At 42.1% G+C, this 16,145-nt stretch overlaps 1 protein-coding gene across 4 annotated transcripts in view; it reads left to right on the forward strand.

Annotated features, from left to right (window-relative positions):
- The window catches only part of LOC131682087 (klarsicht protein), a 721,076-nt gene that overhangs the window by 161,184 nt on the left and 543,747 nt on the right, over positions 1 to 16,145 (forward strand). For all 4 annotated transcript variants that reach the window (XM_058963293.1, XM_058963295.1, XM_058963297.1 and 1 more), the window contains exons 2-4: positions 5,742 to 6,295; positions 6,353 to 6,598; positions 6,663 to 6,830. In XM_058963293.1, the coding sequence (XP_058819276.1) occupies positions 5,972 to 6,295; positions 6,353 to 6,598; positions 6,663 to 6,830 (738 nt within the window). In that variant the 5' untranslated portion in view covers positions 5,742 to 5,971. The remainder of the gene's footprint in view (positions 1 to 5,741; positions 6,296 to 6,352; positions 6,599 to 6,662; positions 6,831 to 16,145) is intronic.

Below are 16,145 nucleotides of genomic sequence, written 5' to 3' on the forward strand. Positions count from 1 at the left end.
TTCTAAACAGGGTTGCTATATCTATTACCAGGATCGATTTGGGTTGGTGCCGGAACCGCAAAGAAATCTATGGAAATAAAATACGCTTATAAAATTGTTCGTTTGTGGACCCCAAAATGTTATGCTTGTTGACAAAATCGAACCCAAACTGTGCTTAGAAAACTCTACAAGGATGGAATAATTGAATATTGGAGGATTTTTTTGTTTGTCACTCGTGCAGAATCGTTTGTAATTGAAAATCAGAAGGATTTGGAATGATCACAGTAAAATAAAATAGGGATTGATGATGTCAAGGGCTTTACCGCGATTGCTGTACTACGACTATTTAGATGCGCAAAGTATTCGATAGAGCTGTTACATAATTCTTCAGCAAAATTGACAGCAACTTTGAAACTCATCACTTCTAGCTACTCGAATATAAATATTGGCGATCCATACTGCAGCACCTTCTTTCTTCATCGCACTCTACACCGAACAACCGCAACCGAATTGGTTTTCTATTCTACCAAGTTTTACACTTCCCAGACAATTGAGAAAAAAAAACTCATAAGTCACGGTGCTTTCAGCCGTGTGTGCAAAACAGTTGACGCCGCAATTACTGTGTGTAATTTTAATTTTAAATTAGAGTTATGTCGATTTAATGTTAAACCAAACATAATATTTATTTTAAATGCGGTAGACTCTCAATGAAAATAAAAATTCAAAATCGCACTTTTAAATAACAGACACGTAATCCGACTACGACTAGTTTTTATCAATGCAGGTCTCGAAGTCTGAATTATACTGTCCGGAACAGTTTAAAAGGTGTAATACTTCTTTTTTATTTGAATGTGTGATTTATTGGTCCAATGCATATGCAATTGAATATGCGGAGAAAATACGCATTGTTGTGTCTTAGTTACCTGGTCGAAAACAGTAGAACACAGTTTCTGCAGGATGTTTCAGATATTTAGAAATCGCACATCGTCAACGATGATCCGAAAAGAAAATACTACCGTAGACTGTACTATGCGTACAAGGCAATCGATTTACCAACTACGCTATGCCCGTCCCCCTACCGTACCATAGACTGTGCCAAAGACTCTATTCTACCACTTCAGCACTTTAGAAAACGAATTGCTTTATTTGAACTCCAACTAAAAATATTAACTAGTCCTATTATGCTGCTTACAATAAAAACTATTATTTCTCCACTAAGAGGAAAAACCACATTTGCGCGTGAAGAGTGCATTTCAATTTTTTCATAAATACATACAAAATACAAAACAATAAAAAATAATTACAAAGAAATCAATCTAAAAAGGCTCTATTAATTCGCCGTCATCATAAATATAGCTCTCAAGGGAGAGTCAATAATTATTACGACACTTTCAAACTTGGACAGCTTTTTTCATACTTGACCGAAATTAATCAATTTTGTCCAGTTTCCTTAAGAGTGTATTGTTTACAGCCGTAAATTTTGCAGTTATCAGTGAGATTCTGGTCGAGATGGATGCAAATCAGCAAACCGTTCGCGAAAGGATTTGATTCAGCAGGATGCAAAATCCTGGGTTGCGCATCGTGCCTTGGAAAAACTTATGGATATTCATTCGACCGTCTCAAAGGATCCAGAAACGGATGACAGTGGGCCACAAATCAGGAGCTGAACGAAAACTGGGAATAAACGCGTAAAAAGCCGTCAGAGCGCTTGGCGTGAATGACGCACAGATTCGCATCCTCGAACAAACCAATCAGGTATGCCTTGCTGGCTTCTTGTAAGGCCATTACGGCTGCGGAAGCATAGATCGGTTTTGAAGTCTTACATTATCTCACAAACCAGACTCTGGAAGCTTACGGATTACCACCATCCATCTAGTTGCCAGTGTTGTCACACATTTTCTAAGCTATTAAAAAAAGAAAAGGTGAAAAAATTAAAAAAAAATCATTAAATATAATTCATATATTCGTGAACTGGTTCATGATATCTAATATAAGTCACAACTCACGTTAATTTTTATGAAATAGTTCACGAATTCATTAAATATTATTCATGTATTCGTGAACTGGTTCATGATGCCTAGTACATGATTTACAATCTATTTTGCGTGTTGGTTATATTTAGAAGATATCGCTAATCATTCACAATTTCATGCAACATGATAATAAAATTTTTCGTAAACTCTCATAAAATTTGGAGAATTATTCGTGGAATCATTTTTATTCCATGCACTGTTTTATGAAATGTCCAGCTGCTAGCAACCATAATAATAGACACGAGCATTAGATATAAAAAAACTAATAGGACCTCGAACATCGTTATTCGTTTGATAAGGTTAATGGTGATGTCGGGATAGAAAACGAAAACTGTGCTGAGAATGCCAAATAGTTTGCGTGATATAATTCACAGAACAAGATATGGCGAATCAGTCACATGTTTATAATCCAATTCATATTGTCACGTTATTCCGAATAAAAACCGATAGTAACCAAAAAGTAATAGATCACAATAAGACGAAGAGAATTTACGAGTACCATGGTAAAACGGCTGATATCATGAACATTAGTCATATTACTTTTCGTGTCAAATTTGGAACAAAGTTCTAAAATAAAACATTACGATAATATGAACAGAAATTACGAAAATCATGACTAAGACCCTGAAATTATGAACATTTATCACACAACTGGTGACAAAAATATCCAAAATCGTGACTAAGATCCTGAAATCATGAACATGAATCACTCTACTCATAACTAAAATATCACGATAACGTGAATAGAAATTACAAAAAATGCGATTACAAAAATCCTGAAATCATGAATTTCAATCCCGCTAACCTGATAGAAAACTCTTAAATAAGATAGCACAATAACGTGATGGAAAATCTTGACTCGCGAATAAGCTCTTGAAATCACGAATAAGAATCGCGAATAAGCTCTTGAAATCACGAACATCACTTGACTTGTGTATTCCTAAATCATGAACTAGGATCACAACAAAAATTAAACATGTCCAGAGAACAACAACAGTACCTTAACCAAATATTCTAATGTAACGCCATGTATGTACTCGGGGCGAACTATTTTTTGAAAAATCACATAGTTTCTTGAATTCGAGGTTTATTATCCATATTTTCAGCAACTTGGTCATGGTTTTCGTAAATTGTTCAGTTCACGAAATCGTGACCTTTTGTTCATGAATTCATGACGGATTTTTTACGTGTACGATTCCATGGTTATGTTCAAAATAATGATGGAAATGTCCATTACATATTCAGTACGATTTGCACATACATACAATGGGTCGACAGCCACGCCAAAAAAATTCAACTTGTTAAGAAATTTTAAATTAGTTTCAATTTTAAAGGAGTTTTCAAATTCAAAATCATTTCAAACCAAATTTTTCACTGGTTTTACAGAGCTGCTGGGGAAGTTTATTTTGGAGGAACTAGGAAATTTTCCTTGGGGGAGGCGGTGAATTGATGAGGGAAGGATGGTGCGTAAAGTGATTATCCATGAACAAGCGAAATTGCACAGAGAATCAACGAATGCGACCTGGGATTAGCTATCCATTCTCAATGTGCACGTTTCGAGAGTTCTATACTTTGAAATGCCAATAACGGCGCCGGCCACGTCCTTACAGTCATCGGGAAAGAAAAGGAATGTTAGTGTAACAAACGTTGTTATGGAGACCGTGTATACCTCTGCATGGGGTAAAAAGTTACATAAGTCTGGATTCACGTTGATAAGTGATGCGATCTATGCAACTCTCAGAAGTATTATCGTGTGTTCATTGCTCTGGGCAGCTGGCTGCCGAGAATTTTTGATAGATTTATCGTTTGTTGAATTAATTTAGATATGCTCGATTTGTAAAAAAAGCAACTTCAGTTCCAGATTGCCGACAGTCGGGAGTGTTGCTTATGTTTAATTGAATCAAACGGTATATGAACAATTTTATTATTCCGACGAAACACGACATTCCAAAAACAATGCAATATCATGAAAAGCGATTACCTTTAGCGTCTCCATATATTTGTCGAAATAGATATTGTAATACCTTTGTAATTGAAGATTTCGTAATACAATTATTATTCATCGTGTATAAACGTTGGTATTTTGGAGCAAATAAAACGAAAATTATGTATTAGTTTCTTCCTCCGCGAACAATTGAATAAGGGGCCGGCGCGTTTCTGAACTAACTAAAGTGTATTTTAAACGATATAAAATAAGCACTACCGAAATACCTGAAACGACTAGCATTGTATGTCGAATATACAACCGATGACGCTAATTTTTACACTAACTACTAGAACTAGTAACTGGTTCATACTTGATTCAACAGTCATCACTTCACTCAGACAAGACCATGCGTATTCCCCACACATATAACTTGGCCAGTGGATTAGTTTCCTAGGTGGTCAAGTAAACACTAAACAAACAAAGAAATTAGTTTGATCAGTCCATAGGCTCGTTTGGCATCAACCGGCGGATACGTGTTCGCTAACAATACTTTCAAATCAAAGAATAAACTTACATACGATAAAATATGTGCAATTTTGAATATAACAAAATGATAACCACTTAATTATTTGCAATAAAATACGATCGGAAAAATTGGTTGCTTAACCAAGGATCATTCTCAATGATAGCACTGTTGATGAATCACCTTATAAAATTATCACCTATTTAATGATAAATGATTCAAATCAATCCCGTAAAATACCCGGTTTTATATGTCCGGATTATAATTAAAATAGATAATATTCTGCATCAAAAAAATAACAGTGTCTCAAGAAACAGTTTTCTGCTATATTCTGGAAAAATGTTACCTCGCGTTGTCATGTCCAATCAACCTTGAACGGATACAATTGTTACGAGGATAAATTGATTTCCAATGAAGCAAATCTCACGACATGTCAATCGCCTCAATCGAGTTGAAGAACCCCAGATATTTACCAAGCGGTACAATTTGCGGTAAAAACAACTTTTACTTGCATTTCAGCTGCTTCGTAGTGCACTTTTTGCATTTTAAAAGCGAAACTGTAGCAAATTAGCATACAAAAACTAGGTAAAAACATCCTTTCAATAATCAGCGTTTTGAGAGCGCAATAGCCGCTTATATGCATTAATGAAGTGCAGTGGTAAAACAGCGACTAGCTCAATAGGCACCTTTCAGTGGTTACGACCAAGTTACACAATAACTTTATACGCTAGTCACTGACTTGTTCCCGCCTTTGATAGTACCTAAAAACACACCAAATATTCGGCAACACTTCCGCCGAACCGAAACCGCCAAAGTGGCGTGTGCTCGATTAGCTGGTCGCTGATTCAGCGCCGAAAGCTGTTTGTTTTTATGTTTTCGGTTTTGCCCTATTCTGGGAATGAGGGATGAACGCGCGCGGGGACATTAATTTGCTGTCGCGTCCGTCCCGCTTTGAGTGATATTTGGCTTGCCGCGTCGATGGTGAGTGAAGGAAATTGATGCCGATTGGTTTGTCCGTGTTTTTCCTTTCCGCTGACTTCGGTTCTAGGTGTGACTGTGATGTGTCGATGGCTGTCCACTCCTGAAAGCAAAAGAAAAGCGTCGATTAGATCGGCCGGATCAGTTTAACGTGTCACGTCGTTTGTCGTACTTTAGTTTGAGTGGTTGTGAAGAATTCGTGTTCCTAGCTGAAGCTTGCTGTTAGCATTTTTTAAATCACGTACACGTCAATGAGTTAAAAAAAATTAATTATGATGTTTTTCTTTTCTATTTTCCTCAGATGTTCACCCTTGAAAATGTCCATTTTGTGAATTAACGGAAATCATTCAAGACCCCAGAAGAAAACAAAGCTCGATCCAAACATGACGACTGTCGTAAATCGCCAGCTCGGAAAGTGCCAGCCACTCCACAACTGCTTTTCCCGCTAAGAACCGGAATACGGACGCACTAAACCACCAAAGCAAACGAAAAAGGAACTCCACAACGGAACACCCCAACTTATCAATCACTATGAAGCCACCAACAGGAGAGGAAAAAACTCGTACCAAGCAACAAAACGATGGCATCCCGGCGACACCCTCGTCGTCCGCCGGCGTCGGATCATCCCCGATGGCTTCGATATCAACCCAGACCCATTCACACGGTAGCGGAAGCAGCTCCAGGATGAATCCTCCGACGATGGCAAATGCGTCGTCGTCCTCGGCCAATACCAATCCCGGATGCTTTATCAAACCGTCACTGTCACTCAACTCGCTGCCTCCACAGGGCCCTTCCGAGGGTTCCGAGCTGGCACAGAACAGACTGAGAATCGATCGGCCATATAATAGTTTGAAGGTAAGTAAACCAATTATTTTAAATGTTGGACATTTTCACTTTAAACCATATTTGCAGAAAAAACGCGACTCGGAACGGGAACTGTGGCGCCGGTCGTGGGGCAGTGGTCACAGTCACAGCTCCTGCAGCCTGCAGAGCAGCACCACGACCGGCATCGGAAAGGACGATTTCTGGGCGGCACTTAAGACGAACTACAATTTCATTATGGACACAAACCTGCTCGACAGTTGTCAGGAAGCTCGAGGCGAAATCGAAGGTCGGGTGGTTCGAGCCGAAGAGGATGACGTTGACTGCTATCGGAAGGTTAGTGGCGAGATGAATTTAGTCTAACGGAAATTGTTTCATCATCACGACATTTTTGTTTTAGGCCATGTACAATCCGTCTCCGATGCAGACTTTCTACGGAGATCCACGGCTGCTGCGGCAGTGGATCAAAGAGATGGAAACCCGACTTTCGCGGGTTTCTAGCTCATCTGTTACGGAGATCAAGAAGATGAAAACGGACCAGCTGCTGAGGCTTTCGGGAGAACATTCGGTGAGTACCTTGTTTTATGGTCGTACTAAAATTAAGATTAGAGAAATATCGAACGCAACTATGCAACTGTGCAAGAAGTGACTGAAAGCATCTGTATTAGATAAGATTAAAATCGTTGTCATCTTGGGAAATACCTCCCATAAACACTTTAGAGCATTAACGCCGACTCACGACGGGTGGGCCTTTCCAGCTTAGCATCGGCAACCGCATAATGCACCCACTGCGCGTTACGCGCGCGTTATGTTGTAATATGTAAAATCTTCGCCCTGCGGCTTCTTGTGGTAGGTATGTCTCGCTTGACGGACACTTGGCTGTTTATTTTGTCGTAAAGCCATGTTTCTCTTCAGTTGCTTGGACAAACTGACAAAATAGAGGATGCGTGGTTGACAGTAATAATAATAGATCGACAGTTAACGAGGGCGCTGATTTGTAGTATTGATTTAGCCTTGTCTGTCTGTTTTTTTACGAAATAACCTACATTTCAGGTGAATTTTGTTTGTTTAGATGGAAGCCGGTAAATTTGTGCAAACATAAGGCTTGTTTGGTTTTCAAAGTTGCGCAATAATGTGCAGCGGGGTGTGAAATTTCAAACAAGCTCCGAATTCACATGTTTAAATATTGATTTATGTGTGTAAACTAAGTTGCAGAGCTCAACAGTTGGTTAATGAAAGGGTTTCGCGTTTGTTTGCTAGATATAATATATTAGTATCGCGTTGACATAAATGTAAGCAATACGCTGTGTAATGGGGTTACTTTATACTTTACACAAATAAGTATTATTTATTATGAGGTCGACTAACAACTTTAAATTATGTATGGTCAAGTCTGCTGGACCAAGTTAATGGTTCGAAATAGAAATGTTTACCTAACTTTCTCAACCTAAATGAGCACTTCTGCTGAAATCGGTTTTAGAACCGAGTTGCTATAGGCTCGCTCGGAATTGTTGTTTGGCTCATTGCGCAAAGCTTCTTCTTCTACCTTTCGGTTTACTTTTGGAAATCAGCCGTCAGATTTTCCTGCTTTATTAGTGGAGCTCATTTACCGTATTGGATAAGGAACTCTAGTATGTCTCTGAGTTTCAGTCGTCCAAACAATCTATGTAAGGATGGCCGAAAACACGAAATCGCAATTGCGCTACTACCGAGCAGTTGCATTTCAGATGATAGATTCCGTAGTCGGATTCACAAAGATCACATGGAAATGACTCAGCACGCTGAATAGTTGCCATGTGATAATTGAGTTTGCAGTGGCCGGTTAAAGCTGTGAGCAGCATATCGCAGTGTTATTTCGAAAAACGTTGGAGATTTTTCGAAATCACTAGGCACAGTTATTCTAGAAACGTCTTTGTTTGGCGACACGTTTATAGAATTCTCCAACATTTACGGTGCTCTGGTGAAGCCAACTTGTCGTAATTGGCGTAATGGGGCGGGTTCAGGACAAACGAAGTCAATCGCTGCATTTTTCCTGGCCAAATCGTCAGCCCATTCATTTCCAGTAATACCGGAATGTCCGGGCACCCAGATAAGATAGATAGTGTTGACTATGCTTAGTTCTTCGATTTTGGGTTCGGCACGCGATAACTAGTTTGGACCGTGATTTGTTTGAGCTAAGGGCCTTGCAGCCTGACTATCATAGCAGAAGTTTATAAGTTTATGAGGCATGTACGTCAACGGCCGAGAGTTGATCATCTCTTCCGATTCTGCCAAAACAGTCAACAACACTTCGTCGGTTAGTTTTCTTCCATCATCGAATGCCTTCATTGCCTACTTTGCAGACCTCACCAGCCTTTCACAGCTACCACCCATGTGAGGGGCCGAAGGTGGGTTGAAGTGTCACTGCGTTCGAGCATCCGTGAAAGCTTCCGCGCAATCGATGTCAATTTGTCTTCCTAGCCTTCCAAACTCTTTACTTACAGCTTGAAAATTTGTCCCATTATCCGAAAAGTATTTAAGGGGGACTCCTCTGCGATACATAAATCTATGTATGGCCATGATGCACGCCTCGCTGGTGAGACCGTGAGCAACCTCCATGTGTATGGCTCTAGTGGTCAAGCACGTCATCAATGCCACCCATCGCTTTTCGTTCCGCCGTCCGACAGTTACGTTGAGCGGCCCCAAATAGTCGATGCCCACGAAACTAAATGGTCGCATTCTCGACATGAGCCTCTGATCGGGCAAAGGTGCCATTCTGGGAAATGTTGGAGAACATTTGTGGACTCGACACCAGATGCATTTCTTCGATACCTGTAGTACTGCTGCGCGCAATTTCGGGATATAAAAGCGCTGTCGAATCTCGTTCACTACCGTCTCACGATTAGCGTGACCAAATTTCTTGTGGTAGAAAAGTAAAAGCTTCTTAGTGACGTCATGGTCTTTAGGGAGCACAATCGGAAATCTCAGCTCGAACGAAATAAATTCAGCATGTGCAGATCGACTCTCCAACCGGATAACATTATGCTCATCCAACATCGGTGATAGTTTGAATAGAGGACTGCAACGTTCTAAAGCATACCATCGCTCGGGAGGCAAACCGCGATTCTTGAACAAGATCTTCACTTCGTCGCCAAAGGTCTCTTGTTGAACCATTCTCCATAGGTAATTTTCAGCACTTCGATATTCCTCTCTGGTAAGTGGGGTCACTACTGCTGTCAATGGCTTGTTTATAACCTTCAAGAGCCTCGGTGAGGCAGGCAACGTTGCAATTCCTTGGTCTAATTTTTTCGTGCGACAGTTCGAAATGAACCGAAAAATACAGGCAACCGTTCTAATTAAAACGTTCCAACATGAAAAGCGGGTGGAGTCAACAAGCGTTTGAGTGGAAACTATTTCGTGAAACAAATGAACGGCTCGAAGCTCTTCCTTTGGATTTGGTGTCACAGTTTCTTCAGGAGGCCAATATTGCATCGGACGGTGCAGAAATTCGTGTCCTTTCACATATTCACCGTTTGCATCCAAAGGCTGACCGGGTTTCCATTTCGTTAATACATCAGCGCTGTTCATTTTGCTTGGGAGCCAGCGCCAATCATCGGGGCCTACCTGACTGAGAATTTCACCTATGCTGAACGCCACGAACTGTTTGTATTTCCGGTGGTCTGATTGAATCCACGCCAATACCGTCCGAGAGTCGGTCCATAGGAAGGTTCTAGTGATGGGAAAAGAGTGTCCTGTCTTAATTGACTGGGATAACCTAGCACCAATAACTGCCGCTAGTAGTTCCAATCTAGACAGATGCTGCAACGGCGCTACTTTTGCTTTGGATGCGACTAGTGCACACCTAGGCTTACCATCAATCACGGCTCGAAAATATGCGACACAACCGTAGGCATCAACAAAAACGTGTAGCTGCAAGTTTTCGCGGTCCTGTGGGAGTGCTGAAGAGAAATAGCAACGGGGTATTCTTAATTTATCGACTGCCAGCATTGGCGCAGTCCATCGGTTCCACTTGTCAGCAGAATCGTCGTCAATTTTCTCATCCCAAGAGCACCCGCTCCGCCACAAGTCTTGGATGATCAGCTTTCCGTGAATCGTAAAGGGAGCTAGGAAACCGTGAGGATCAAAGAAGCTCATGACGCAGCTGGATACTTGGCGCTTCGTTGGCCGCTTGCTTCCCGTAATGAACGGTTCAAGATCACTTCGTAGTTTAGTTGAGAACACGAAAACATCCTCCGACGCATCCCATGAAACCCCTAGAACACGCTCAGTAGTGGTAGTTTTGTCGGAACTGAAGTGAACCAGTTTGTCTGTTCTAGGCTCGCCTAGTTCTTCAAGAAAGGCAGCAGAGTTAGAGACCCAACTACGAATGCGGAATCCAGCCTTGGAATGGATCATCCTTACTTCGACTGCCCGTTTGATCGCACTCTCGACAGTATCGGTGCTGTCTAAGTAGTCGTCGACGTAGTGCTTGCCAATAATCGCTTCTACCGCATCCGGAAACTGCTCAATAAACTCTCGCGCATTTTTATTTTTTATGTACTGCGCGGAGCACGGAGATGACGTTGATCCAAAGGTTGCCACGTCCATTACGTAGGTTTGTGGGGGACCGGATGGGTCGTTTCGAAAAAGAAACCGCTGTAACTGCTTATCACTCCGCCTGATCTGAATCTGGTGATACATTTCAGTGATGTCGCCCCCAAAAGCGATTGGCCGCTCACGGAAATGATACAGCACGACGGGCAGGTTAGTGAGTAGATCCGGTCCCTTGAGTAATGCTGAATTGAGCGAGATTCCTTTGACTGCTGCTGCCGCATCCCAAACCAGACGAACCTTGTTTGGTTTCTTCGAGTTGAGTACCACGTTCAATGGAAGGTACCAAACTTTACCTGGTACCGCGTCCTCTGTATCCTGAACCGTTAATTTGTGTGCGTATCCCTTTTCCAAATACTGATTGATTTGCTGGGACACGTTCCTTTGCAATTCAGGATTTTTGGACAGCTTCTTTTCCAGATTTTGCATTCGCTTCACTGCCATGGGGTAGCTGTCCGGTAATTCAGGGTGGTCTTTCTTCCACAAAAGACCGGTTTCGTAACGGTCTCCCACCCAGACGGTAGTTTCCTCTAATATTTTGCGAGCGCGGCGATCATCGACTGATTCCGGAAGCATGGTAACTGATATTCCAGATTCCTCCAGCACGTAGTGGCTCCGAAGTAGTTCATGGAGTTCAAGATCCGCCGCTCGCTGAACATCATGATGACAGGAAAATGTTGTCGAAGACTCGCCACCTTCCTGTGGACCATAAACTGTCCATCCAAGATGAGTACGCACTGCAAGTGGTTCACCTGCATTTCCAATACGTGATTCCAGAGGGGCGTAAACATGTAGATGTTTCAGACCAATCAAAATTTTTGTAGTACCACTACGATAATCGGTCACAGGCAAACCTTTCAAGTGACTATATTTTGCTGCAACATGCGTGTAGTCCAACGTTTGCTTTGGTAGTTTTAGTTGATCAACTGTGTGAACATTTTTCAAAGCGAATTGCTTCATCGAATTTCGCCCCGAGATCGACAGATCAACACGTTTTGAGTCACGTTCCATACGTGTCATTCCGGCAGTCCATTTCACCAGAATTGGCTGTGACTCCCCTTCTAGCTTAGTATGTTCTGCCACTTCCGTTTCCACAAGCGAATAGGATGCGCCCTCATCGAGAAAGGCGATCACGTCCACGAACCGCTTACCGTTGGTCAGCCTGACCGGAACCATTCGAAATAGAACTGGTTAATTTGACTGCAAATCATGGGCGTTGCAATCTGTTGTCACAGGTGTCAAATAGCGCTGATGGTTCGGCGGATGAAGCAATGGATGATGTCGTTCTTGGCAGGTCCCAACGGTACATTTAATCTTGAAACGACATCGCGTCTGACCATGCTCGTTCAGCCAAATGTTGCATAATTTCCACCTGTTTACCTCCCTCATTCGTTGGTCCCAGGAGAGCTTACGAAAATCTTCGCAGTAGCGAATTCGATGATCTGTCCGATTGCAGACTCGACAGAGTTTACGCTTATCCTCCAGCTCTTCTGATTTTCTGTCGTACTGCTTTTGGACAGCCGGACACCAGTCTTCCCCCTCGCCGATATGTGTGTGCAGGAACCCTTCCGGTTGTCTGTCTCTGCGCGTATGTTCGCGTCTGTCCTTGCCATCCCGGCGGTTTTGCTCCGGCTGCATTTCGGTGAAGAGCGTCACTTCACTGGCCTCCGATACGATCTCTGACAAAAAATCCGCAAATGTTGCCAAAGTCACTATAGTTCGCTGTCGTTTGTAGCGCACCCACTCAAGCTTAGTGCTAGATGGAAGTTTATCCACAAGCTCGTGAATCAGCATGGGGTTTACCAGGTGGTCCCGGAGGCCGGCTGCAGTTAGGTGGTCGCTAAGTTGCTGTACAACGACGCCGAACTTGAACGTCTGCAATCGGTCGATGCGTGGGGGGTCCGCTCTTTTTGCCTTTGCTACTAGTGTCTGGAGAAGTTGTTCCGGTCGACCATATAGGTTTTTAAGAGTCTCGATTACGGCTGGCACCATTTCCGGTAATAACAATCTGCTTCTCACCGCTTCGAGCGCGGCCCCTTTGATACTGTCCTGCAATCTGCCAAGATTTTCCAAATTTGACCAGTTGCAGGCTTTATTACTGTTGTGCCAACTGCTGAAGAACATTGGCCACTCTTCAGGCCTTCCCGTAAAGAATGGAAGCTTCTGAAATGGCCCTTTTCTGGCCGCTAAGTGTGCTTTCGTTAATTTTCTCTCTGGTCGCTCCCATCGTTCTTCTACATAGCTGCCTTCGCTATCCGAATCATCGCCACACGACGAGTCACGGTTATCGTACAACGAAGGCTCACGTTGTAATACCTTTTTGGATCGTATGTGCGGATTTCGCGACGAAGTAGTGCCTAGCTTTCGTGGCGGTGGGTTGCCCAGGTGGTTTTCGACAGCAGGTGTGGAGCTTTTTGGATAAGCGCCACGGTAATCAGCAGGCATTGGTTGCTGCCTTTGTTTTCCCGGGTTTCGCATCGAATCCATCCACAATGTTTCCTTTTTTGCCTCGTCCCGACTGAGTTTGTCGCCAATGTCTGTTGCCCCCGCAGTATTTCTGCTACTATACTGTATTGACAGTTCCTCCTTCATTTTCCGGAATTTTTCATCAGCCATCCGCTTCATCTCTAATATCTCGCGTTCAAGTTCAAGATCTGCCAGATGTTGCAGCTCTTGGCGCTTCAACTCCCGGCGGAAATTACTTCGCTTTATCTCCTTCATAAGTTCCAGGTCACGTTTGTGGTCCTGATCGACCTTTTCTTGCTCCTGCTCGTTGGCCAGCCACATTTCATTGTTCTTGAAACCAACGTTTGCAATGTCGAGAATAGAATCGTTCGACTCATTTCCATCTTCTATGCCAGAATTCGCATCCGGATTATTTTGACAGCCCTCGCAATTCCATGAAACGTCCTTAATTGCTTCTGTGACACCTACGCAGAAAAAGTGGAACCAGCGCTTACAGGTTTTGCAATAAACCATTTGCTTGTCGGCGTGGTTCGGCTTGTCACAAAGTGCACAGTCATAGCCTGTTGAATCTAGGTTAGATTCCTCCTGTCCAACCGTACTCATCATTATTTTTTGAGTTTTGTTCGGATGAGTAAAAAGCCTTTTTTGGAAGCAGACCGTTCTGTTTAGTGCAGCTCAAAACTAGAAATTTTATTGGATATTTTTATCAATTTTAAGCAAATAAATGATATTAAACTTACATTAATGGTTTTTCTTCTATCTCATCTGCTCTCCGAACAATGATAATCAAAGCCTTCCCTCGGCCTAAATGTTAACAAGTTAGTTTAACACATTGCTTAGAGTTCATTTGTACTTACAATTTATGAATATTTTTAGAGAAAGATGATTTGCTAAATGTAGAATAAAGTATTGCTCGTAAGTATTCTGTACCTTTTACAATAGCACGATGCCAACCATTTGTCACGGAACTGAAATGCTATATAGCTCTCACTCGTGCAGAGTCGCTCAGTGTCTTAACGGTTCAGTGCAGTGGTGCCAATACTGCAATTCCGCTATAATTCCGCTCATCTCGTTTACTCCTTTTTTGAAAACCGTAAAAATAAAGGGTCGTCAGTAAAAATCAGTAAAAAAATCCCTGAGCGCAGAGATTCGTTGAAGAGGTACGATGAAGTTGTCTTAGAACAATCGCTGTGATCTGGACCGACGCTGCAGGAATTTGTCGAAGCGATAAGAGGATGTTGACCAATGGTGAGCCCACATGGAAATCCACGAATAGCAGTAGAGATTTGCGACGATCTCAGTTTGTGTAAAAACACTGCTGAATTGCTTACAAGAAAAAATCGCAAATATTGTTGGTAGATGAAGCCTCATTTCCATCACGAATCATGACCGATGGTTATTCTGACATCTTCGTTTGATTATTTATATAATCCTAAAAGGCCTTTGGATCGGACTTAAGGTGGTTTTTTTTAGTACGTTGTTCGTAGATATGAGAGAGACGTTTGTTTAAATCTTTGCGTCGCTAGAAATAATATAACGAATTTTTAATAAATTCGTGCGAAGTTTCGAGAATTTTTTCAGGGACTGTTTGGACGATTTCAAATTATGCAAATTTTCTGCTAACGATGGGCTAGCAATTTATGGTTCACATGCAGTCTCCACGTTTCGTCTTCCCTCCGGAAACCTTTCGCTAAGCCATCCGTTTGCAAACAATACAGAGTCCCGCACTCAAAGTGTAACCAATTGAAACGCTAGGTTTGGGAAATTATTTTTATTTACTTTAAAGTACTGAATGTATGAAAATAATCAAAAATTCTGAATGGATTCATTTTTGCTCGAAAAAATCACCTTTTGCCTTGACAATGGTCTTGAGACGGTCAAAAAACGAATCGCAAGCTGCCCGAAGGTTACTCGCCGGTATTTTGGGCCACTCACGGTTTTCTTCAGCCAAAAAAAGAGCCAAAAGCTCAGCGTGAAATATAGAAGAGTAATTTGGTGTTGTGCTACTATTAACTACTGGCATGGACTCGTTGACCAACGCATAATCTACAGAGGTTCGTTTTTGGATCCACCTGCGGCAAATATTTATGATCGATGACCTCTTCTACCAATTCAGATGATGATTGTTTTCAACCTCAGGAGATGGTCCGATCGATAGAGCGATCAAGATTAACATACTTGTGCCAGAGGTCTAGGTCGAACTGAAAACATGGTAGACTAACGATAGTATCAACCCAACTGCTCTGTACTGCAGTGTGTTACGACACACTCAAGTATTTGAATGGCCTTCCAAAGTGGTACTAACAAAGTTACCATACCATGATGCCAACAAATTTTATTGTTGCCTTTTTTATTCGATGCTTCTACGGCATCAAACCACCCACAACTTCTAAGGAAAGTTAGTATGTGTAGTTTTCGCTCCTCATCCTTATGCAGCTCCACTGTATTGGAGCTGCATAAGGAATGATTGTGTCGATATCCGGCGCGCTGTCAAAGAAAGTTGAAGCATATTCAAAAATCGGCCTCACCCATAATTTGAAGATCCGCATCTATGACCGGCTATTGACCGCATGAAATTGATCTTTGAGTACAGAAAGTGGCGTCGCCTGAATAGTGTTGGTGTCAATTAAAAGTAAAAGAAGTTGATATGGCACAGCTATACCTTATAAGGCCGACGTTATACAGTTTTAACGAAGCACTCGTTTATTCCCATCACACGCAGTTGTTCTACCGGAATGTCCATTCTACATTCAAGAACCTGTTGATTGCTCTTAAATACCAGCTGAACCTCATCTACTATTCCCGTTGCGAAAGCCGCATATTGCAT

This window comes from Topomyia yanbarensis, chromosome 2, assembly GCF_030247195.1.
Source record: "Topomyia yanbarensis strain Yona2022 chromosome 2, ASM3024719v1, whole genome shotgun sequence".
Classification (NCBI taxonomy): domain Eukaryota; kingdom Metazoa; phylum Arthropoda; class Insecta; order Diptera; family Culicidae; genus Topomyia; species Topomyia yanbarensis.